Below are 24,061 nucleotides of genomic sequence, written 5' to 3' on the forward strand. Positions count from 1 at the left end.
AATTTTTTTAAACTGGTAAATGGTTTACAATAGTATGACTTTGTATCTTTGTTGATAAAATTTAAAGAGACATTCCTATAGTATATACCCATTTAATAAAGATTTTTCATATATATATATAAAGATTTATGGTTGTGCTCCTTACTCTATTCACATTGTTATGTATTTTGGGTTCTTTAGGGGATAGCGCCTTATGTGGGTGAGCACCCAGCATTGACTTATTTAGCCTTTTCCTGGGGCTATCTTGTCATTTAGTCGAGTGTGCCCACCTTGTCTCATTTGCATTGTGTCTGTCTGTATGTCTGTCTGTGTGTATGTATGTCTGTCTGTATGTATGTCTGTCTGTGTGTATGTATGTATGTCTGTGTGTATGTCTGTCTGTATGTCTGTCTGTATGTCTGTGTGTATGTATGTCTGTCTGTGTGTATGTATGTCTGTCTGTGTGTATGTCTGTTGTATGTATGTCTGTGTGTGTCTGTGTGTGTGTTTGTCTGTATCTATGTCTGTCAGTGTATGTATGTCTGCATGTCATTATGAATGTGTGTATGTCTGTCTGTCTGTATGAATGTGTGTATGTCTGTCTGTATGCATGTATGTCTATCTATATGCATGTCATTATGTGTGTATGAATGTCAGTGTATGTATGTCTTTGTGAGAAGGCTGCTGGCGATGATCTTAACCCCGGCAACAGCAAAGAAAAACCAATATCGATGGGGTATACAGAATCCCAGGAGTCAACAGACAAGCATCATAATCAGCTAGGCTGGCTGAGCACTGTATTGAGTGATAAAAGACAAACCATAATTGTTATGTATTGAGTGATCAAAGACAAACCATAATTATTATTGTAAGGGGCAATGTTGATCTTTTTATCCACTAGGAAATCATTTCTATTTATATTCCTACAACGATTTATTTCTTGAATAATAAAAGATCGAGAACACCCTTTTTCAATAAATTTCCTTTTTAAAATCTCTGTTTCTTCTCAAAAGCATTTTGTGCATTCTGTGCAGTTCCTTTTTAATCTGATGAATTGGCTTCTAAGGACGCTGCATTGCCAATTAGGATGGTGGCCACTCTTTAAATCAATGAAGGAATTGAAATCAGTTGGCTTAAAATGCGTCTTGGTTTTTATTGTAAAGTCCTCAATATAAATAGTTGAATCTAAAAGGTTATTACTATTAGGATTAATTTGTGGTGTAAAAAATAGGGACTGATCATTGTTGTTAATAAAACTTTAAAAATAATCATGTAAAAGATCAACCAAACCTTTCCAAATTATTAAAATATCATCTATTTATCTCCTCCAGCCTACCAAGTTAGTGCCATAAGGGTTGTTGGCCCAGATGTTGAATTTATCCCAACTGTCGATAAAAATATTAGCGTAGCTAGGCTCGACCTTCAAACCTATGGCGATGCCCTTAATTTGTAAATAAAAATCATCATTAAAAATCAAAAAACGTATGCTGAACTCTGCTATCGTGGCATAATCAGCTTGCCTGTTACTTGATTTTTTACACAACAAAAATAAAGAATAATAAAAAAAAAAAACGTATGTGTTAAAATGGACTTAATAATTTTAAGAGAAAACAAACGGGGGGAAGTTTGAGATTAAAGAACACATTAATTGTAACACCACAAATGTTTATTTATTAACATGTGGCTGTAGCATACAATACGTAGGCAGGACCAGTAGAGCATTGAAAATTAGGTTTATAGAACATTTTAACAACATATAGAAAAACATTACAACTAATTCAGTACTTGTCCACTGTAATAAATGCCCCTACTTCTAACTCGAGAACTTCTTGTGCACAGGCTTAAAGAGGGTATCCCTTGATGATAGGGGAGGGGATTTAATCAGGAGATTAAGACAAAGAGAAGGGTTTTGGATCTATACATTGAAAAGTTTTTACCTAACAGGCTATGTTTTTGTTTTTTTTTTTAATTCTTTATTTTAGTCGTGCAGGTGATTACAAAGCATAAACATACACCACAACAGCGTGCATGAATGGTTGAACATAGGATTAGTAGTGGCATGAGAGGTTTGCACATTTTTGTTTTAAAATGAAAATAACAGGCTGTGTAACAATATTAGGCGAGGTTACTAACGTTAGGCTAGACAAGCTTGTGTGTGGTTTATTCGCGATTAAGATCGTGTGAAATATTACGTCCTACCTATGGTATTGCATGTCCGAATAGGCCAGACGTTGACGCTTATACCATATTTACGACTGTGTATAATAAATGAGAGTATCAGACTATTAAACCTCGTTTTCATGTTATGGCAGGCTAATCTAGGCATGTATAGAACAATGTTAATTGCACTGAAGATTTGGAGCTGGGTGGTCGTTTAAGTGTGTAGCGCAGTACAAGCAAAAGATAAGAGATTAGAGTAAATAATAAATGTTAGCAAACAATGAGTTATTACGGTAACGCTTTGCTTAACAGCTGATTAGATAAGAGATGAAGAGAGTCATTACGTGCTACATGTATAAATGTTGTAGAACGTTTTAGACATAGCTAAGCTAATAGGAAAACAAAACACAACACAATAAGGCACTGATATTATCCACTGTGTTAGGCTGTCTACCAGCGATTATGTCGGCATGAATAGGTCAGTTCACTTAGAGATCTGGGATGTACCATAAGACCTTGTAATGTCCCTGTATGAGCACAGTCCATCTCTGGTGTATGGTATCTCAGTCAGCCGATACCAACCCTTGCGGCTAGGCAGGTGGGCTGTGGGTACTTGCGGTGTTGGCGCTGCGGCAAGAGTTCGCCACCTGTATGCCTTGGTGAGGTTCCTCGCCCGACTCCGTCGCCAGTTGGAGGCCATGCCGTTTTTCTTTGGCCGGGGGATTCCGTCGTTGTCGAGTGGCAGGAGAAGTGTGCGGGCTTGGTCTCTCTCTGGTGCGTGTGAGAGCGGCAGCCTCTGCCTGGGAGGTATGCCTTCGTTTCCCGCTGTTTTGAATTTCGAGGAAGGCGCTGTCTGGAGGCTCGGAATGGGCCTCTGCTCAGGAGGCGTCGAGTAGCTGGGCGGATCCACGCCGCAACACTCTTCATCGCCAGCTTGAAGTGCCGACCCTGTGAGTGGAGCGATGACCAGAGGCTGGAGCGCAGCCGGTAGTGGAAAGCTAGGGTGCACTTAGGTGGTTCAAGGAGGGTGGTTCGAGTCGCCATCTTGTGTGCGCCCCTGTAATCCCGCGCCTTTGCGGGTTTTATCACTTGGTTGAGTCGCGTTGTGGGGGTAGTCGTCCCCAGCGAGGACCGGGATATCCCCCGCCGGTCCAGAGGGGGGGGGCAGTGGGGCAACCTCCGAGTGGAGCATCGGAGCAGTTTCCGTGCTGGGGGATCGGCCGCCTCCCCCGCGCTTCAGGCTCCGCTTCGGTGTAGGCCGCATGGCCGGTGAGGGTGCTCGCTTGGCGTGTCGACATGGGACAGGCATCGTTCTGTTCCCCATGTAGTCTAGCGTCAGTTTCCGGGCACTTTGTGCTGCTGGCATGATTGAATCGTGCAGGATACTCAGATTTTCGCTCGATGGCTTGGGAGCCCTCATGTAGCACGTCCGGCCATCTTGGCGGTCAGGCCCCGCCCCCCTAAATGTTTTTTTTAATATTTATATTTAATTTTTATTTCACTTTTTACTCATATAGTATATAGAAAAAGTTTATAACAATTATAAACAATTTTTAACATGATTTATTTAAAAATTATTTTAAATTAAACAATCACCTTTTTTTTATTAGCATTCTTAATTTTTAATATGCATATAAGTACAACAGTGCCTGTGTCGCCACAAAAGCATCAGCAGGCTCGATTTTTATGGTCATAGCAAAACAGAATTATGGCATGTTGGGTTCACATATAGTTTTTAAATAGAATAGTAACGATTCAAGACATAAGCGTTTGAGTATTGGATATCAGGCTAAATTATTGCATTTCAAAACAAGGCTTAACAGTTGATCCTGGAAGCGGTAACCGTAAATGTCTTGGTGAGTCCCTGAATGTTAGGCAGCAAGGTAGTATGCAACAAGCTTAGCTGCAAATAGGGTAATACATAGTTACATAGTTACATAGCTGAAAAGAGACTTGCGTCCATCAAGTTCAGCCTTCCTTACATATGTTGTTGCTGTTGATCCAAAAGAAGGCAAAAAACCTAGTCTGAAGCACTTCCAATTTTGCCACAAACTAGGAAAAAATTCCTTCTTGACCCCAAAATAGCAGTCAGATGTCTTCTTGGATCAAGCAGCTATTACCCCACTAATTAGAAATTATATCCCTGTATGTTATGTTTTTGTAAGTATTTATCCAATTGCAGTTTAAACATATGTAGTGACTCTGACAAAACCACCTCTTCAGGCAGAGAATTCCATATTCTTATTGCTCTTACTGTAAAAAAATCTTTTCTTTGCCTTAGATGAAATCTCCTTTATTCCGGCCTAAATGTGTGACCTCGTGCCCTATGTATAGCCCTGTTTATGAATAGATTTCCAGATAATGGTTTGTACTGGCCCCGAATATATTTGTATAATGTTATCATATCCCCTCTAAGGCGCCGTTTTTCCAAACTGAAGAGATTTAAATTTTTTAACCTTTCTTCATAACTAAAATGCTCCATTCCTTTTATCAATTTTGTAGCTCGTCTCTGCACTTTTTCTAGTGCCATGATATCCTTCTTTAGAACAGGTGCCCAAAATTGCACAGCATATTCAAGGTGTGGTCTTACCAGCGATTTATAAAGAGGCAAAATTATATTTTCATCTCGAGAATTTATGCCCCTATTTATACATGACAAAACCTTACTGGCCTTAGCAACGGCAGATTGACATTGCATATTGCTACCTAATTTGTTGTCTATAACAATTCCCAAATCCTTCTCGTGTGTGGTTATCCCTAGTTCACTACCATTTAGGGTGTAAATTGCTTGTGCATTCTTAACCCCGAAGTGCATAACTTTGCATTTTTCTACGTTAAATTTCATCTGCCATTTTGGTGCCCAGTCCCCCAATCTATCCAAATCCCTCTGAAGCAAGGCAATATCCTGCCCACATTTTATTACTTTACAAAGTTTTGTGTCATCTGCAAACACTGATACATGGCTTTCAATGCCCATTTCAAGATCATTTATAAATATGTTAAATAGAAGCGGTTCCAAAACAGAACCCTAAGGGACACCACTTACCACTTTTGTCCAGCTTGAAAATTTACCATTTATGACAACTCGCTGTACTCTATCCTTAAGCCAATGTTCTACCCAAGAACAAGAATATTCATCTAGACCAATTTCTTTTAGTTTGAAGACTAACCTATTGTGAGGAACCGGATCAAATGCCTTTGCAAAATCCAAGTAGATCACATCCACTGCACACTGATCTATATTTCTACTTACTTCTTCGTAGAATGCAATTAGGTTAGTTTGACATGACCTATGTTTCATAAAACCATGCTGATTATTGCTAATAACACAGTTCTTCCCAATGAATTCCTGAATATTATCCCTTAATAGCCGTTCAAATAATTTCCCTGTCACAGAAGTTAAGCTCACAGGTCTATAATTTCCAGGCAAGGATTTTGAACCCTTTTTAAATATAGGAACAACATCTGCCTTCCTCCAATCCTCCGGTACAATACCTGAAACAAAAGAATCTTGAAAAATTAAATACAGAGGTTCACTTATTTCCCCACTTAGCTCCTTAAGTACTCGTGGGTGGATACCGTCAGGCCCCGGAGCTTTATTTACATAAATTTTATTTAATAGCTGTAGCACCTTGTCTCGAGTTATCCAATCACAAGTTATCTGCAAGTTTGTTGCAGCAATCATATGCATATCTCTTGCCATAGGATCCTCATTAATATATACCGAAGAAAAATAGTTATTTAAAATTTCTGCCTTTTCCTGGTCTTCATTGACTAACAGACCCATCTCTGTTTTCAGTGTACCTACGCTTTCATTTTTTGTTTTTTTAGAATTAATGTACTTGAAAAAATGTTTTGGGTTGGTTTTGCATTCTTTGGCTATCAATTTCTCATTTTCTAGTTTAGCCACTTTAATTGCCTTTTTGCAAGTATTATTGGCTTCCTTATATCTTATATAGGATGCATCTGATTGGTCCGATTTAAATGCTTTAAAAGCCCTTTTTCTTATTTTTAATCTCTTGCTTTACTTCTCTACTAAGCCACATTGGTTTTAATTTGTTTATTTTATATTTATTACCCAATGGTACATACTGAGAAATGTACCTTTCTAATATTTGTTTGAATAGTTTCCATTTTTCCTCAGTGTTTTTATCACTAAGGCGTTTATGCCAGTCGATATGTTGTAGAGCTGCCCTAATCTTATTAAAATTGGCTTTTTTAAAATTATATGTTTTAATATACCCCACATGCTTTTGCTTTTTTGAGTTTATTTCAAAAGTTACCATATTGTGATCACTATTTCCCAAATGCTACCCTACTTGAATGTTGGTTAAAAGATTAACATTGTGTGTTATAACGAGATCCAGACAAGCATCCTTTCTAGTTGGTCCTTGTACCAGTTGTGACATAAAGGTGTCATTTAACACATTCAAATAACGGGTTCCCCTAGCTGAAGTACTAGTCCCTCTATCCCAATTTATGTCTGGGTAATTAAAATCTCCAATAATTAATGTGTTCCCCCGATTTGCAGCTGCACCAATTTGCTCTAACAGCAGTTCTTCCTCATTAATATTTACATTTGGGGGTTTATAACATATCCCAACCAATAACGTATTTCCCTTTGTTTGCCCCAAGCAGATATCTACCCATAAAGCTTCCACATTTTCCTCGTCACACTCCACATGCCTAAGATTTGACTTGAACTCATGGCTGACATACAAACATACCCCACCACCCTTCTTGTTTTTCCTATCCCTCCTAAATAATGTGTACCCATTTAAGTTAACTGCCCAGTCATGTGTCTCATCCCACCATGTTTCTGTTATGCCTATTATATTGTATTGTTTAGTGTATGCTATTGCCTCTAGTTCCCCCATTTTGTTATATAGGCTCCTTGCATTAGTAAGCATACATTTAATATTACCATGAGTCATTTGTACTTTTTGTGAATCAATATTACATACCTCCTCTGTTCTGAAGTTCTTTGGAATTTTCCCACGCTGTGTAAAATGACAAAGAGCACTCTGATTGGCTTAAACCAGCCAATCAGTGTTCTTAGCCTAATTGCAGGGCGTGGCAAGGCTTTATAAGCCTTCCCCCGCCCTGCAGAGCTCAGTCTGCGTGGAGCCCTCCATGGGTGAAGATGGATTATTATTTTTGGCGCTCGTTTTTTTTTTTTTTTTTAAATTGCGTCGGTTATTATGTTTTTTTATTTGCCCTTTTTTGGGGCTGAAAAAAGAAGATTTTAGAAGAAAGAAAACATCGAATGGTAAGTTGTTTTTATCTAATTTTTTTTACAGGTTTTTAGTTAAAGGTACCCCCCTCATTATTTTTAGAGTGAGGGGGGTGGGTAGGGGGATAATTGTTATTTTTTGGGGGGTAGGGGGTGATTAGGGTCCCCCCCTTTGTATTTAGGGCCCCCACCCTCCGCTCAGGGCTGGGGCCGGGGGGGAGGACAATAGGTCACCCCTTATTGTTTTTTTAGGGCCCCCACCCACCGCTCAGGGGTGGGGGCCGGGGGGGAGGACAATAGGTCCCCCCCCTATTGGTATTTAGGGCCCCCACCCGCCGCTCAGGGGTGGGGGCCGGGGGGGGAGGACAATCGGTCCCCCCCTATTGGTATTTAGGGCCCCCACCCGCCGCTCAGGGGTGGGGGCCGGGGGGAGGACAATAGGTCCCCCCATTGGTATTTAGGATCCCCACCCGCCGCTTAGGGGTGGGGGCCAGGGGGGAGGACAATAGGTCCTCCACCCTTTTTTTACTTTAGGACCCCCACCCGCTCAGGGAGGGGGGACCCTTTTTTTATTTATTTATTTTTTTAAACAGTGAGCAGCCACAGGCTGCTCACTGTTTAATAGACATGCCCCTACTCGCGGTATTGCGAGTAGGGGCACAATTTACTAATACTAAGTAATTTTTACTTAGTATTAGTAAATTTGGCTGAAAGACTAAAAAAAAAATAGGGGGCGGGCCAAACATCGCATATGTTCGCCATCCGTGGCGAACGCTAACACGCTATGTTCGCCAGGAACTATTCGCCAGCGAACCGTTCGGGACATCACTAGTAGGCAACAATAGATGGTCAGACTAGCCTGTTTATGTTTAATGGCATGAAATGCTGCACTGGATCCGAGGCGTTCTACCTAAGCCTGTATAGTATATGTTAACCGTTGTAAGTCTTCAAAGATACTCAAAATGTCTATCCTACTGTTTGCAGCTACCAGCTCTATCAAATTTAATATAATAGACATCTCTACCTAGCCTGCTTCCTTTTATAAAATGGTGCTGTCAATGACTGCCATGCAAATGTTAATTCCTTGTTATTCCAATGGCTTGTATCAGCTGTCGTGGCGATACACGCGAGTATGTAACCTTAAGCACTACAAAAATAAAGAATTAAAAAAAAAGGTGTTAAATTAAATCCTAGTAAGAGCATAGTGAGTATACAAAAATAAGTGATGAAAGCAATTAAAAACAGTGTTAAAACTAAACAAGTAACGTGTTGGTGCTAAAATGAGTATACACACTATTGCAGATGATATCTGTGCTGACTGGAGAAAATAATAAAAGTGACCTGACTATTGAAAACCTCCTCCTATATATACACCTGTGGCCACCTGTAAAGGAGCCTCTGAAGCTGGGGGGCCTGGGCGGGGTGCTTAACCCCAAAGGAATCTGTTCTGGATATCAAATCTTACTACAATTTAATTTAACACCTTTTATTTTTAACACTAGTACTATTTAATTTGTCCCACACATTTTAGCGTAGGACCCACTGATATTGGGGTACTTTGAAAGTAGTGGTGGGCTTAACAACATATGGCCATATGGTGGAACCAAATCCCCATATTTATTCTTAGATAGGCATTTTAGTAGCCTTCTTTGTGTTATATTTTTTGTAGTCTGAGTGCGCCGCAACTATATATTTTCTCATTTATGAAGTTTGGTCACTGCGGCAGCACCTTTCATGCAATATGCAGGTCTCGGGTGTGCCCCCAATCCTTTCTCTGTACATGTTCTGTATTGACTGACATCTAAAAAGTACACAGTCTCTAAACTTGCATTCATGGTCAATCATACTGGTGAATTTGTAATCTATTGATATTATTTATCATAGTGGTTGCTGAATCCATGTACCCTTACAGATTATCAGGATATCGTCAATAAATCGACGGTAGAATATTATGTTTTTGTTGTTGTAGGGCGTCAGGATGTTATTACTTTCAAAAACATACATATAGCCATTGGCATAAAATGGCGTCATTGCTGCTCCCAGAGACGTTACAGATATTTGTCTATACCAGTTAGTTTCAAATCAGAAGTAATTGAAAAGTACAAGCTCAAGAAGTTCTAATACATACTCACTTAGGACTGAACACATTGCTTCATTGCCTTCCTTGTGTGGTATGATGATGTTTCTGGTAGTGAAATGTCATCTTGGAGTTTCAATAACTTGAGAGTATCCTTGATGCAAGTCGGGAGTTTTTCTATTGTTTGTTTAAAAAGGAAATCAAGTTACTTTGGAATGAGTCCCCATTTTGGTGAGACTTTTGGTCTCCCAGGGGGATAGATGGCATTTGTTACAAAATAACCAATCATACACGTACATTACAGAAGACACTCTCAGCATTTACACACAAAAGCCTCCCCTCTGCCTGTGATACAATTATGTTACACAATGGTTTAACATAATTATCCCAGACAGTAAAAATACAGTTTTTCCACATACCCTCTAACTTTAAAACCCTACATCCAATCTCCATAAAAATTACACATTTAAACTCAGCATACTTTTAACATAAACACTCTCAAAAATCATGCAAATCCCCCAAGTAGATAAAAAGATAGCCGGAAGTCCTTTATGACCGACCGCAAGCACATTTTCCTGCCCAAAACAGTTCCATAGATTTGGGCTGTGCGGTCGGTCAATTTCCTGTAGAAAAACAGCTAAGTCCCCTTCGAAGGCACGAACCGGTCCATTCATGCAAATAGCACATTAAAACAGTATGTTCGAATTGTCGAACGTATTTCGACTTTTACGACTTTTAAGTGTCGAAGTGGAGGCGACGATAAGGGTCAGCGGTGTTCGTGTATTTGCATAGCGATTTTAGTTCCACAGATTCTTTAGCATACACCGCTGACCTCGTTCGACTAAATTAAAATGGCCGGCGCCATGTGTTCCTTTGTCGAATGGCGGCCACTTCGACGACTTTGACACTTCGGCTGCATCCAAAGTGCCATATAAAAAGTGCCAAACCTTCCCCAACAGTATTTAACCCCTTAAGGACCAAACTTCTGGAATAAAAGGGAATCATGACATGTCACACATGTCATGTGTCCTTAAGGGGTTAAAGGGCCAGAATGAGTGGCATACACTCTGGTATGGCCGAATACTGTTTTTAAAGGGCCCAATCTCCCAGGGCCATAGTCTAGAGGCAACAGGTGGGCAACCAGGCTCCTCCAATGCAATGTGGCGAGATTGGTCTTGTCACAGCATTTTTCTGAACTTACGTAATGTGTAGATTATAGGAGTACTGGGTGATATCTGTAAGAGGAAAGTTTGTAGATTGGTGGTAAAATAATTGGCTTCCATATCCCTTTGTAGGATTACATGGGTCATCTGCATAATCCAAGGGTAAGGGTATTTTCCCTTTATGTACTGGTATCCTCCAGTTGTGGGAGTAGTTATTCCCATCTTTGTCTGATGGTCTGATAACAAGGTTTCTATCCCTTGCTAAGGAGTTGATCCGTTTCTTTTTTGGAGCTATTGATATATGGTTGTTGCTCTGTTTTCATGATGGTGGCAGACTCTAGTTGAACAGAAGGCCCAAGGCTTTAACTACCACTTGGCTTTAACTACTAAGACCTTAGTCAGGTCTGAGTCCCTGCTCAAGGTGATTCAACACATAGGTAGAAATATACTCACCCTGGCATTATTGATATATTATTATGTAAGACGGGAAATTATATATTTCCAAGTGATCATTTTCCTGGTTCTATTTTACTAGTGATTAACTTGAAACTCTTGTCTCATGCTACCCAAGATTTATATACAGCTAATTCAAAGGTGCCTGCTTCTATCCTTACCAAATGTGTTGGTTACATAGTACCTTGACCTAAGCTAGATGATACAGTAATGCTTTGTATGCTTTGCATGAGATACTTCTTAGTTTGTCATTATGACATTACTGTAGCTCTATCTCGTCCTTGGGTAATGCTTTACATGTGGATATCTGCCATATTCACATCAGAATGTATCAGAGTCCACCTGACTGTTTAGCAGCCCCATACATATTCAACTGATTTTAGTTCTTCTACCAGAACATTGTACTCTGCATTTATGTTCCCTAGTCTACTAAAAAGATGAACATTTGAACCACTTGTATGGTAATATTATTGGGTGTATATATAAATGCTGTATACCATTACCTATTTTAGCACCTCTATATATTTTATACTATTGTATTTTTATAGTTTTTAAAATTCTATTGCTGTGGAAATCCTGTTCAGACTGTTGTCATGACTACCAATTGAAGTACAGACCACAGGGATACATTTTCCTCGAGTCGAGAGTGCATTTGAAGATACTACTACACTACTACTAATTACTAATTGTTAGGGACCAGGAACCAGACAGAGACAGAACTAGATGCAAAAACACCTTTATTAATAAATAGAAAATAAAGTAATAACCAAAAGCAAAGTCCAAGAGGCAAGCAGGGGTTAGGCACCAAAGCCGGTAGTCAGACAAGCCAGGATCAGGAGAACGGAGAGCAGCGAAGTCCGGAACAAGGCCAGAGTCAGGAACCAGGAACACACAGGAACAAGGAGTCTTCTGGGAAACAGGAAACCACGCAAGGGCAATGAGGTACTGCGGATAAAGTGGGATTAGGAAGAAAATTTCCTATTTTATAGATGTATCAGAGGAAGCAAACTGACAAAGCTTATAAGTTTTAAATATTTTTACATACCTTTCAAATGTTTTATTTATTTATTTTAGTCTGTATATTTGTGTACAAATGCTTGCTTGCTGGTTTAAAAAAAATGTCAATGTCCCTTTAAATGGCTGTTCTGAATACAATATTCAGTTTTCCATTTGCAACACAAAATTAAGTGATGTCATGCTGTCTTTGTGATGTCACTGATCAAAAAGATTAATATCCAACAAAACTCTTTTTCCAGTTTATACTTTTTTTTTATCAGTTTTTATCTAGTTTTGATCAATTGCTATCGCCAATTGTCATTCTGGCATTGATATTCATGAGGAACGCTCTGGCATTCTGTATATAATCCCCATGACTTCATAATTTTTGACACCTAACCAATCTGCGTCAATCAAAAAATGCATGCCGCACATGCTGTTGTCATTTTTGGTGCAGGCCTATTAAAAGCAGCCCAGGACTATTATAAGGTCATACTGACCATTTCTCTTCGCCCTGTTCTCGTCTCTGTTACATTAATAAGTGTGTAGGGGTTTAGAAAAAGTAATCCTCTCATTTAGAGATTTAGCCTTTTTAACTGAAAGTAGCAAGGTGAATTCTAATGTCATACTCGCCTAAGAAGTTTTGCCTTGACGTGGCAGGTGAGCTTACACTTTAATATCCATTGGAGTGATACTAAAATGCTCCAGTTATTTAAATGTGCATGGCGATTTAGGATAGTGCACAATTAATTTTTTTTTTCTTACATTATTGGATTTAGGATAGCGCACAATTTTTTTTCTTACATTATTTTTATAGTATAGTAAACTTGTTACCCTCTGGCTTGCATGTTGGGGTTTTGATCCATGACAGTAAAGACACATGAGCAATTACATTTTAGGCAAAATATCCGAGTGAATATACAGTGCATTGTCTCTTTAACATCTTATGTGTAGACTAAATGTTCTGAATTTCATCCACAGTGTTCCATTTGCCATACAAAGTTGTGTGATGTCATGCTGTCTTTATGATGTCACAGACCAAGAACAATATTACCCAGCAAAGATCAGTTTTAGCCAGTCTATATTTATATAGACCCCTAAATGTCTTCTGCAATCACTTTGTATGCACACATTTTCCTAAAATGTGATGGCACAATATAAAATGGAAGGTTTATTCTCTTTGAAGCATCGCCTGGCTATAAAAGTATTCTTTTAACATCTTAGTTGTAAACTGAATGTTTCCCTTTAACACTGTGTCTGTCTCTCTGTGCATCTTCTTTCATGATAAGAATCGGTTAAAAGATGACAGTGCTCACAGGGCCTAGAGGAATAGCAGATATACCTTGCTGACGAGACCCAAAAAAGGCAGAAACTATTGTCCAGTGTTGATGTATCTCTGCTCTGTACTGCTCTTATGTATGGGGCCGTCTGATATGCAAATGTGTAGGTTCTCTTTGTAATATCACACGTGAGAAAAACATTTTTTGAGACCTGAACAGGGACTAATCAAGGACTCGCTACTGAATTTCTCTAAGCTTTTGCCTGTTTTCACATTGTTTCCTTAACCGCATATCTGTATGTGGTTCATTTATGGAATGGGATGCCAATTATGCAATTTAGGCAACAAGCTGTAAGCTGTATAGGAAGCTTCCCCACCTTTCAATGGCTGCCCACTGGTGCACATTTTTTGCCTCCTGCAGTAACTGAAATGGTATTGAGTGGACTTTGTAAAGAGTTTGAGTGTGAATTAACTTTTTTCTGATTAACTCGGGCACAGACTGATTTGAGGTATGGTACCCAGCTAGTCTACCATTAAGTTTAGAGAAGTCTAATGGAAACGATCCCACATTTCAATGGCTGCCCTATGTAACAGCCTTAGTGCCTTACCAGCAAAGGCATAACCAGGAGAGCAATCTAAGTAATCCTTGCAAGACATAAACCTCCCCATGAGTCTACTGAGCAGCTGGACTCTTAGATTTGTGATAAAATATTTTTGGAAAAGCAGCATGGAGCTTTATATTGCAGAGCCCATTACAAATGCATCATAATGCCAAAGGTCTACTTCCCAATCAGGGATTTGTCTATTGTAGCCCTGGGCCCTGGAATGCAATAGCACATGCTAAAGTTTATGGGTCTCAAGATAATGCCATTTCTGGTAGATAAGATTTAGGTATGGCAGAGTTAGAAATTACTAAAATTTTGGAGGTCTTGTATGAAATGCAGGAACTTTGCCAAATAATGGAAGTTGAGATGAATTGTAAAAGTTCCAGGTAGAAAGGTTTGCTGAGAAGTGTGTGGTGTATTTTAATTAAGCTTCCTAGTGTGAATGATTGCTTTCAGAAGTCCTTACTGCTATTGGTTGACTTGTGTTCACTGTTCATCCTTTTCATTTGCAGCAGCTGAGGTCTCCTTTCATGTCCCTCTGCCTAGTGATCAGAGATCAGCTTTACCAGCTGTCCAGCATTGATCACTGTTTCAAGGGCATGCTGCAATCACACAGTGCAGAGTGCTCACAAGGCACTCTGTACTGGGTTAGCTGGAAAAACCTTCTGCTGATCTCAGTACTGACATTAGCAAAGGAACATAAATATATATATATTTTTTTTTTGACTGAGATTCATGATGAAATGGTTAAACTATAAATGTCAAAATGCTCTTAAATTATCTTAAATATCCTTGGTGCTTGATTATGTGGCTACTATAAAAGATGTAATCTCAGCATGCCAAATTTTACAAAGTTTTAAAACCCTAATTCACCTCTTGCAATATTTTTTCAGGACTAATTAGTGAATCTATTTTGAGTACGTTTTCTTTGGTTGCCTGGCTTTGTAGACATTTTTAAATGTAAAACTGAATGTCATCTTTTGAATTATGTAATATTTTATTAATATGTATTAATGTTATGTATACATATACGGTATAAAAAGAAATCACTATTTTTTATTATTAAAAAATGTAAATGTAAAATGTATGGGTTCACATAAAGAGAAAGGTGCAAAGTAGGCATCTCAAAATAGCCTTGGTCCTTAAGTGGTTAAGGTTATAATAGTTGAACTGGAAAAATTCTCTAAGTCAGCTATGTGTCCAGTTCTGCTACTGTGGTCCTAAATTTGAAATTAAATTTGAATTCAATTGTAATACCTTATAAAATACTTAAGAAATTCTCACTTTAGTGAATAACCCTTAATTTAAGGGTTATTCACTAAAGTGAGAATTTCTTAAGTATTTTAAGGGCCCCTAAAGTGTTAAGGTGAAGGAACATTTTTTCCTGAGTGATTGACATTCTGTAAATTTAATTTACTTAATCAATTTAATGGAGTACACAAAAACACAAAATCCAGCGCATTCACCCATCTACTACGCAGTAACTTTAATGTTGACAGATTTTATTAGTTTTTTTTAAAAACAACTAATCTAGGCAAAAATAATGGGGGGTTTAGTTACATTCTATGATCATACAATGCATATGTACCCTATCTTTGGCAGGTCCTACTTTAACAGCGTAATGTCTGCTCTTATGAGATTAACGGGGGGGTGGGAGGGAATTCCATCTGAGGCTCTCAGCAGTACAAGGCTAAATAGGGCTCTGGGGTGAGGCACCTGTGACAGGGAGGGGTGCAAAACAAAGGGGTTGGCTATACTCCCAAATATATATATATATTAAACCAGGGGGCTGAACTCACCTGAACATGCATAAATGGGGTGCTGCTGGGGGCCAATTTATACAATACACAAAAACCTCAAAATCCAGGGCACTCACCTATCCACTAAACACAGGGCCGGTGCAAGGATTCTTGCCGCCCTAGGCAAGACTACATTTGGACGCCCCCCTTATGAACGCAGCTACATTCCCTCAAAGGCTTATTCACTAATATCTGAATTACACTAAAGAGACATTTAGGGAAAGAGGCACACTGAGTAGATATTAAAGGGAAACTATAGTGCCAGGAAAATAAACTTGTTATCCTGGCACTATAGCTTCCCCCTCCATCAAGCGCATCTCCCCTTGTGGTGCAGCAGGGGTTAAAACACCTCCTGTCACTTACCTGGGTCCAGCAGTCTTTTGTGCTGGCTTGGTTCCGCCTTCGCTCCTCATTGGCCACGCTTGCAGTGGTATTTCCGTGACTGGACGTCCCCGTGCATAGCCACTAGAGGAGTTAACCCTGAACGGTAATTATTGAAGTTTCTTAAAAATTGCAATAATTACCTTTGCAGTGTCACTTACACAATTTCACTAATACACACTCTCTCACTGGCATACACACTTACACATTCTAACTAACTTACACACTCTAACACATACACATTCTCACTTACCTACACAGTGCCACTTGCACACTCTCACTAACACACACAGTGTCACCTACATACTCTCACCTGTACACACTCTCACTGGCATACACATTGTCAGTTACACACTCTAACACCACTCAGTGTCACTTGTACACTCTCCCTAACACATACTCACTAACAGTGTCACTTGCACGTTCTCACTAACACACACACCCAGAGTCACTTGCACACTCTCCCTAACACACACACACACACAGAGTCACTTGCACACTCTCCTTAACACACACGCACACACACACAGAATCACTTGCACACTCTCCTTAACACACACACACACAATCACTTGCACACTCTCCTTAACACACACACAGAATCACTTGCACACTCTCCTTAACACACACACACAGAATCACTTGCACACTCTCCTTAACACACACAGAGTCACTTGCACACTCTCCTTAAAACACGCACACACACACAGTCACTTGCACACTCTCCTTAACACACACACAGAGTCACTTGCACACTCTCCTTAAAACACGCACACACACACAGTCACTTGCACACTCTCCTTAACACACACACAGAGTCACTTGCACACTCTCCTTAACACACACACACACAGTCACTTGCACACTCTCCTTAACACACACACACACAGAGTCACTTGCACACTCTCCTTAACACACACACAGTCACTTGCACACTCTCCTTAACACACACACAGAGTCACTTGCACACTCTCCTTAACACACACACAGAGTCACTTGCACACTCTCCTTAACACACACACACACACACACACAGAGAGAGTAACTTGCACACTCTCCTTAACACACACACAGTCACTTGCACACTCTCCCTAACACACACACAGTCACTTGCACACTCTCCCTAACACACACACAGTCACTTGCACACTCTCCTTAACACACAATGTAACTCACACACTCTTTAACACACATACTGTCACTCAAACACAAACTTTACATAAAGTCACACTTTATTTACACACACAAACAAAACAATTTACACACTCCCCCATTTACAAACATGCACACAATAAGCAATCCCCCTTAACCATGCCATACCTGGGTACTGTGAAGAGAAGAGGTCCAGGCTGCAGGATCCAGGATGTTGCTCTTTCTCCTGGGGGAGCAGGAGAGCCATGCACTGTGAGCACAGCCTGCTTCCTGCTCCCTTCACAGTGCTTCCGGTGTTCACAGGCTCCCCCTGCCTGCAGGAAGCACAGTGCTCTGCTCGGGGGATGGGGTTACAGCAAACCCCACTGCCCGAGAAGGTAATCGGCTGCAGAGGGAGCCCAGCAGGTGAGTGGCTGCGCTGGGGGGTGGCTAAGGAGCCGCTCACCCAGCACAGCATTCCCAGACAGCTACAGCAGGGCAGCCCACCGGGAAACCTCTCGGTTTGCGCCCCCTAGAGGCCGGCGCCCCAGGCGAATGCCTTATTCGCCTTAATGGTAGCGCCGGCCCTGACTAAACAGCACCTTCAATGTTGACAGATTTTATTTGTGTTTTTTTTTTTTTTTTTTAAAACACCTAATCTAGGCAACAATAATGGGTGTTTAGTTACATTATATGATCATACGTTGCATAAGCCTGCCACAACGTCAATGGACCCCATCTTTGGCAGGCCCTACTCTCACAGCCTAATGTCTGCTCTTATGATGGTGATTTTCTTAATTGAGGACAAATCGGTGAGTTATTGAATAGGATCTAAAGTTTATTCTGAAAACCAGGAACTGTGGAGAATGAAAAATACTTAATTTTCCATATTTTCCACCCAAGCATTTTTGCATGAATTCCAACTACCTTGACAATTCTGCTTAATATTTATTTAGTAAATAAACTCCGATTGGGGAAGATCACAGCTTTTGACTGCTACAAAGAATGTGTGGATAGATGCCTCAACATTGCAAATCAGTAGTGTGCTAGTCTTCAACCTGCTTTTACAGTAAGTGTTTAAATATATTATCAGAATAGGAAGTTTGTAAGCATTCCTATTATTCAAATGTCCTTTAACATCATATGACATAACCTACACCATTTAAAAAAAAAAAAGAAAATAATTGACTGATTCACAAACTGCATTCTCATCATTTTGCAAATAATCAAGAGGTGCATTTTTTCCATTCCGGTCACTAGAAAACTGGGATTTCCTTCCATTTGTTTTAAACTGATATGAAAAAGGAAATCCTCAGTTCTTCCTGTTTTGTTGTACTTTTTTTTCTTCATTTTTTTTTTTTTTCTGCTTTTGACTTTAAGTTTTCAAAATGAAAAGGTTGTGGTATGTAGATAAAATCCAGCAGATTTGCAATTTTAGCATTAGTACATAAACCGGAAGAACAAACAGATATATAGTTTAACAATGATCGAAGACATTTACAAATTTTGGACTGTGCGTCACCTCATTCTCAGACCAACAGAACAAACAGCAACAGCCCATGAACTACCTAATTAGAGATGAATATAATATTCCACCATATCTTTTTAATGAGCTGTATAGCGACATGCTTGGCTTTCTTAGCACCGGTAAGCAATATTATTTTATCTTTTTGCTTTGTTTCAATAACTGCATGAAATTAGGAATATATTACTTGATTTTGTTGGAAGCATATCATTATATAAGAAATAAGTTACACTCATTTTATGAAATCTTAAGTTTGCCTAAAACAAGCTGTTTTGTGGTTTCCTACTGATTCAGAAATGTATGTATTGGATGTTATTACTCTGACGTATACTGAATTACGGGTAATGTGCTTGTTCCCTTAACTCAGCTTTGATTTTTTTCTTGTTTTGGAGAATGTCTGGATTCTGCTCTGACAATTTCTTGTTTGAATTAAGTTTGTGCAGAGTAGATGGTCGTAGCAGAAGATGTAGCCAGCAAAAATTAAATGGTTAATTTATTTTGGCATATTATTCTGGAATATGTAACGCTGTGTTTTTTTTGTTTGGTTTTTGTTTGTTATTCTTTATTGAGAAATATTTTATATGAGCTATGTTCAGGCATAATTTAACTATTTTATATTATGTGCACCCACTTTTATTACATATCATTGTGTGCAGAAGAAATAGAGCTTTTATTTCACATCACATAGTTATATACAAAACATAACTTAATATTAATAAAATAAAATAAACTGTGAAATTATTTTATTTTTTTCCAAGTTTTGTATGGCATTTTAACTGTTAATGTCATAATACACTCAACTTTTATTGCAATAAAATACATATTTGTATGCTGTTATGTCCCACAAGTACCAAGATTCCCCACATGTACAGGTTTAATGGTGTTTTGGAAAGTTAAAGGGCCAAATATACAGTTTGTCAATTTTTATTTTTACACATTGAATTTTGCCAGATTGGTTTGCTGGGCACAACATGGGACCATGTAGCACTACCATCAAGGCACAAAAGTAGACAACCAAGGGTATTTAAAATGGGGTCCAGTCTTTTGTAGTAGCCACTTAGTCACAAACCCTGGGCAAACTTAGTGGTCATGTTTTTTTTTTGTATTTGTCACACAAAAACTGAACTTTCACTGAGGGTATCCTCCTTATATATTTTACTGCTATAAAACACTCATATTTGTGATCCGCATTGTGTCACAACTACAACAGTGCCCCTCATGTACAGATTTTCTGAGGTTTTGTAAAGTTACAAGGTCAAAGATAGGGCTTCTTCTTTTCAGTTTATACACATTAAAATTTGCCCGATTGTATTGCTGTGCCTATGTTGCTTTTCAGATCGTATCCCAGCCTAGTAATGGAAATTACCCCCATCATGGCATACCATTTTCAAAAGAAGACAACCGGTGTATTCAAAATGTAGTATGTCCAGTCTCTTTTAGTAGCCACTTAGTCACAAACCCTTGCCAAAGTTAGTGTTCATATTAGTTTTACCTTTTTTTACACAAAAATCGCCATTTTGTTTTTACTGCTTGAAGCCACTTATATTTGTGTACAGCGATATTTCATTAGTACTCCCTGTACAGTATTTACTAACACATCCTTCTCTGATTTCAGTGAAACTACAATTTCATATTTTTTACTCAAATTCATCTACCTTAAAACTTTTTTTTGTTTTCCTAGTTGGTGCTTCTACCAGCTGTGAAATGAAGGTGTCATTTAACAGGTTCAAAACTCAAACCCCCTAGCTGGAGTACTAGTCTCTCTATCTTAATGTATGTCTGGTAATTAAAATCTCCAATAACTAAAGTGATACCAGATGTGCAACTTTCCCAGTGTGCCTTAACAGCTGTTCTTTCTCATCAATATTAATATTAGCTGGTTTATAATCCAGCCATTAATTGATTTCCACTCTTTTGTCCTAAGCAGATATCTAAACAATGTGTAACCAGTCAACTGCCCAGTCATGTATTTCATCCCACCACCTTTCCATTATGCATATTATGTCATATTGATTAGAATATGTTATTGCCAGCAATTCCCCTGTTTTGTTATTTAGGCTCCTTGCATGTGTAAGCAAACATTTAATATTGCCATGAGCCACTACTGTGCAAAATTGTATTACACACTTCCTCTTTTCTGATCTTACCTTGCCTCATCTCCACCCTCCTTGCCCTGAGCTAAAGCCTACCTCCTTTCTGTTCTACCTTTTTTTTTGTAGATGTATGTGTCATTTCCCTACTACTAGTTTAAAGACTCTTCCAACCTTCTAGCCATACTTTCCCTCAACAGACCCAGATCCTCAACAGACACAACACAGTACAGAATGTAACAATATGAGAATGGTGCAAAACGTTGGACAAACTACTTGTCCTAATGGTAAAAAAAAAAAAAAATATTATTATTATTTTATTATTTACATAGCGCCATCAATTTCTGCAGCGCTGTACAATGGATGGACTAACAGACATGTAATTGTAACCTGACAAGTTGGATGCACAGGAACAGAGGATGTTGAGGGCCCTACTCAATGAGCTTACATGCTAGAGGGAGTGGGGTATAGTGACACAATGGTAAAAGTAGGTAAGTAAAGAAGTAGGTTCCTAGAAAATTATTTCTTGAGGGCTTAGTACATTATTTTTGACAGTGACAGGAGAGGACTCAGGGTGTGGGGATGAAAATGGAGACTGGGTAAAAGTTTAATGGAGACATGAAGTGAGTTCCACATGAAAAGGTGCAGCCTTGGAGAAGTCTTGAAGATGTATGGACAGAGGATAGAGGTGGGAGTATGGACAGGGGATAGACGTAGGTCTTCGGTTGAGTGCAGGGGCCTAGACTGGACATAGCTGTGTATTAGGGAGGTTAGGTAGGTTGGAGCAGCATTATGTAGGGACTTGTAAGCAAGCACCAGAATTTTAAATTGAGCCTTATATCTTACTGGAAGAGGAGGGGGCATGGGAGGTGCAGGCAGATAGGAAGATGAGAACACCTAGGCAGCGAGCCTGCGAGGTATTGGTAGCGCTATTGACTTGAAGGGAGACAGACACGGGAGTAGTTACACTTGAGGGAGGAAAGACCAGAAGTTCTGTTTTAGATAGGTTGAATTTAAGGAAGTGAACAGCCATCCAGTTGAAAATCGCAGAGAAGTAGTCAGACATGAGTCAAGATGGGCGGAGAGAGATCAGGAGAGGACCGGTAAATTTGCGTGTCATACACATATAAATGATTATGGAAGCCAATGGAGCTGATTAGTTTACCAAGGAGACAGTATACATAGAGAACAGTAGGGGCCCAATGACATAACTTTGGGGAATGCAAACAGAGAGGGGGTTGGAGGAGCACCAGGAGGGAGCAGTATCCTGCTCTCCTTATAGAGAATGAGAAGAAGCTGTGATGATCAACAGTGTCAAAGGCAGCAGAAAGATCAAGGTGAATTAGATTAATGGCGGGGAGATTTAGCAGCGATTAAATCGTTGGATACTTTTGTCAGAGCCGTTTCAACAGAGTGTGGAATCCAGAAGGAAGCGGTTGAAGCAGCGAGTTGGATTTGAGGAAGTCCATATCGCATACACAACTCTCTCACGGATCTTGGAAGCAAATGGCAGTAGCGAGATAGGCTGGTAGTTGGGTGGGGAGTTGGGGTCAAGGCTGGGCTTTTTTAGAATTGGGGTTACGGTTGCATGTTTGAAGAGTGAAAGAAATGTGCCAGAGGAAAGGGAGAGATTGAAAATGTTAGTGATAGGGAAAGCAAGAGAGGGAGACAGAGTGCAGGTGAGGTATGAGGTAATAGGATCGAGGGAACAGGTTTTGGGGCGGGAGTACAGGAGCAGAGCAGAACATTTTTCAGCTGTAGTGGGTACGGATGAGCATAGAGGGAGTGGGGTTGGGGGAAGCAGGCCCAGACTGGGAATCGGACATAAGCCCGGTGGGCCGCAGTGGCCATGGGCCGAGGCTGGCAGGGGAGATCACAACATCTCCCCTGCCGGTCTATGCAGGGCCGGCACTATCCTAGCGCCGGCCCTGCTGCATCCATGATCGGCCGGTGGGGAGATCAAAAATATCCCTAACCGGCCCACATGTAGTGTATTGCAGCCACCGACAGGGAAGAGAAAAAATGAGACAGGTGTGGAACCCGGAAGAGCTCTATCTTGCAGCTCTGCCAGGTTCCTCTCGCGAGATTCGGAGAGTTGCCATGCCAACCCTCTCGGTCTCGCAAGAGTGAACTCTAGCCCCACAGGCTAGAGTTCACTCACCACTGGCACCACCAGGGATGGCAGCATGGTCCCCCCTCCCTCCCACTCACATCAACCTCACACACACACACACTGCACGTTGACACTCACAGCTCCCTCACACTCACAAACACACACACACACACACACAGCATATAGGTGATGTAGTGTTTGTAAGGGTTGTAGAGGATGTAGTATGTGTTTGTTTACAATGAATCTAGTGTGTTTATAAGGGATCCAGAGTGTGTATTTTAGGAATGTAGTGTGTGTGTATACAGGAGTCTAGTGTGTGTTTGAAGAACCCAGAATGTGTAGGAGATCTAGTGAGTGTGTGTTTATAAGTATTCAGAGTGTATAAAGGGATCTAGTGTGTGTCTAGAACGTAATGTGTTTAGGAGTGCAGTATGTGTGTGAGAGGTGCTGTAGTGTGTGTGTGTATGTGTAGCGGAGGCCTGATATTCCACAGGTTAACTCCACTATAGATCCCAGTGAGGCTCAGGAACAAGTAGTAAAAACACCATGAAGCAGTAATTCCAGCAAATAAAGTAATCCAAGAATATCCCCATACAGATCCCAATGACTGGACGACACAGAGCATCAGGAGCAGGACTGACTTTTAATCCACACAGTCTCCTTATAAAGCATTCTCCCATGCAAGGGAGGGATTCACATTAATTAGGACAGTATCCAATAATATAACCGTTACCTCCCACACATTTCCTCCTCTCAGTATGACACTTAATCCCATTGCACATACTGTAGTTTTCCCTCAGTTCTGAATGTACCCCAAAACAAGCAGTTACAATAATGCTGAGGGTACCCCCTGGTAGCCCTGATCTGGGTGACTAACATATCCAAAAATCACCCAGATTGGTCCAGGGGTTCGGGAGTTAGGTGGAGGGTGTAATTTGACCGACGCACACGAGGTGGTATCCGAAAAGAGTTCCATAGGTTTTGGCCCTGCGGTCAGTCTTCGTTCGGGAGGTAAAATACACATCAAATAGTGCCATCCACGATTAATCTTGGATTCGTATGAATCCCCTTGTTCGG

The 24,061-nt window shown here is 40.0% G+C and overlaps 1 protein-coding gene across 1 annotated transcript in view; it reads left to right on the plus strand.

Annotated features, from left to right (window-relative positions):
* The first annotated feature begins 18,653 nt into the window (after positions 1-18,653).
* Positions 18,654-24,061, plus strand: part of STAB1 (stabilin 1) — a 426,801-nt gene continuing 421,393 nt past the window's right edge. Inside the window, exon 1 of the mRNA XM_063426973.1 lies at positions 18,654-18,903. Coding sequence (XP_063283043.1) covers positions 18,835-18,903 — 69 coding nt within the window. The 5' untranslated portion in view covers positions 18,654-18,834. The remainder of the gene's footprint in view (positions 18,904-24,061) is intronic.

The sequence above is a fragment of the Pelobates fuscus genome, chromosome 7 (genome assembly GCF_036172605.1).
Source record: "Pelobates fuscus isolate aPelFus1 chromosome 7, aPelFus1.pri, whole genome shotgun sequence".
Taxonomy (NCBI): domain Eukaryota; kingdom Metazoa; phylum Chordata; class Amphibia; order Anura; family Pelobatidae; genus Pelobates; species Pelobates fuscus.